General features: G+C 37.8%; 1 protein-coding gene across 1 annotated transcript in view; it reads left to right on the forward strand.

Annotated features, from left to right (window-relative positions):
• LOC108502991 (sodium channel protein type 5 subunit alpha-like) overlaps window positions 1-2,158 on the forward strand; it is a 47,204-nt gene that overhangs the window by 15,171 nt on the left and 29,875 nt on the right. The window contains 3 exon segments of the mRNA XM_017826503.1: window positions 481-687; window positions 1,298-1,361; window positions 1,972-2,116. Coding sequence (XP_017681992.1) covers window positions 481-687; window positions 1,298-1,361; window positions 1,972-2,116 — 416 coding nt within the window.

Consider the following 2,158-nt stretch of genomic DNA (forward strand, 5'->3'; position numbering starts at 1 on the left):
AACTGGTGCCAGTAGTCCAGCTGTGGCCCCACCAGGGCTGGGTAGAGAGGAACAATCACCTCCCTTGACCTGCTGGCCAAGCTTTGCCTAACACAGCCCAGGAAACAGTCACCCTCTTTGTCATTGTAATGTGTCTTTGGCACAGGGTGAAGTACTTGTTTAGTGTTAATCAAGCACAGAAAGCTGCCCCTATTTATTAAATTTTGTATGACTTTGCTAAGATACCATCTTAATTTAGAATGTGCAAGATAGCAAAATTAGTGTTAGGTACTAAACAGAGACCAAAGAAATTATGATTAAGAAATTTAAGGAAAAATGCTTTAGTCACTCCTATGCTTTGTTTTACCTCATTTAATACTCAGAAGTTACAAACCCATTTACTCTCTTTTTAACATACTTGCAGCTGCTGTGTCTTGTCACACGAGAATGTCACTGCATTCCTCTTCTCATTTTGCTTATTATTTGATCTTATTTTTCTAGGTCTGAAAATCATCGTAAATTCACTTGTTGAATCTGTTAAGAAACTTGCTGACGTGTTGATCTTGACTGTATTTTGCCTGAGTATATTTGCCCTAATAGGCCTCCAGCTTTTTATGGGCAATTTAAGATTCAAATGTGTCCTCAATAATACTGTGTACAATGACTCATTATGTAAGGATCCCAAGATCTATGTACCAAGTGATGAAGGTAAATGTTATTCTTTTCTCCCTTTACATAATCTGTGTATCTTCCCATGTATGTCTTGATTTTTCACAGAGATGTGATAGTTGCATGTATTTCTCCCAAGAAGGAAAACCCTTCCGTTTGCACGAGTCTTAATAGGAAGTCTCTGGGACAAGTGAATGTGAAATTAGTGAATCTTGGATTTGGAGAAAGATTAGCAGGCTGTGGGATAGGATGGGCTGAATTTTCTATAAGCATTTGCCTTTTAACCTGTGCATGGTACAGGGATCCTAATTTTAGGGGTACTGCACGGGGTATGGTTATTTTTCCATCACTTTTTCTATATTTCAGGGATTTTGCCTACTTCTCACAGCAATTCTTACTTTTACCAGAGACGAAGTAAAATGTTACATTGGGAGTTGTGCAGTAAATAGTTGCTATTTTTTTTTACTCTGTCACAGAGACAGATTTGCTGAGAATCAGCCCTATACATCCTTTGTTGTGAAAGGATCCTTCCCAGAGCTTTGATCCATCAGGGTGTTTATCAAGTGCACTAAATGTATGGTTTCCTGTCAGAAGGCTGTGCAAACTGACAACTTCTGATTTTATGATTCCTTGATTTATTTTTTATTAGATATCTGCCACAGAATGAATGGCTCTTCTGACATATTGCTCTGTGAGATCAGTTCAGATCCTGAGTAAGTGAACAAAGCAGTTTTAGTATTTTCTTAATTTGTTTCTCCAGATGCCCTGTGGTTTTATTTCTGGTCTGAAGGAATGGTGATGATTTTTCAGGAGGATGGGGATGCATGTATGTCATTAAATTAAAAGGCAGATATTTCACCTCAGAAAAAGAATGAAGTACAAGGATGCAACCACTTATGTATGTACTTTGTTGTTAACCACGGGGAATGTAATGGTAAGGTAGAATGATATAAATGAAGAGAGGAAGAGATCAGTAAAGACCTATTAGATATTAATAAACTCTCCTCTCTTCATCTTGGTTAATTATTTAAAAGTAAAGATAATTCCATTTTCCCCCTCTCTGTGTATTTGTTTGCACATATCCTACATCAGAGGAGACTTTTTGTCTAGTCCTAAACTAAGATTTCTGTCCAGTTTACTCTGATTAGGCAAATGACTTTCTAGGATGGTTTGATATAAATCAGCCCTTCTGGCAGAATGAAATTGGGTAATTATGAAATGGACTTTCAGATAAACTGAACAAAACTGGTGTTGTCTATTGGGTGCTTTCAGGTACCGTTAAATCTCCAAGTAAATATTGTTTAATCTTTAATTTGTGGTTAGGAAAGGGTGCCCAGAAAACTATACCTGCAAGGACTTTGGGCAGAATCCTGACTTTGGTTATACAAGTTTTGATCATTTTGGCTGGGCCTTCCTCTCTGTATTCCGTCTGATGACACAGGATTCCTGGGAGCGCCTCTACAGACAGGTGGGTACTTTTATTACCTGATAGAATGACTTGACACATGCA

The sequence above is a fragment of the Lepidothrix coronata genome, unplaced genomic scaffold, assembly GCF_001604755.1.
Source record: "Lepidothrix coronata isolate B3197 unplaced genomic scaffold, Lepidothrix_coronata-1.0 Scaffold128, whole genome shotgun sequence".
Classification (NCBI taxonomy): Eukaryota; Metazoa; Chordata; class Aves; order Passeriformes; family Pipridae; genus Lepidothrix; species Lepidothrix coronata.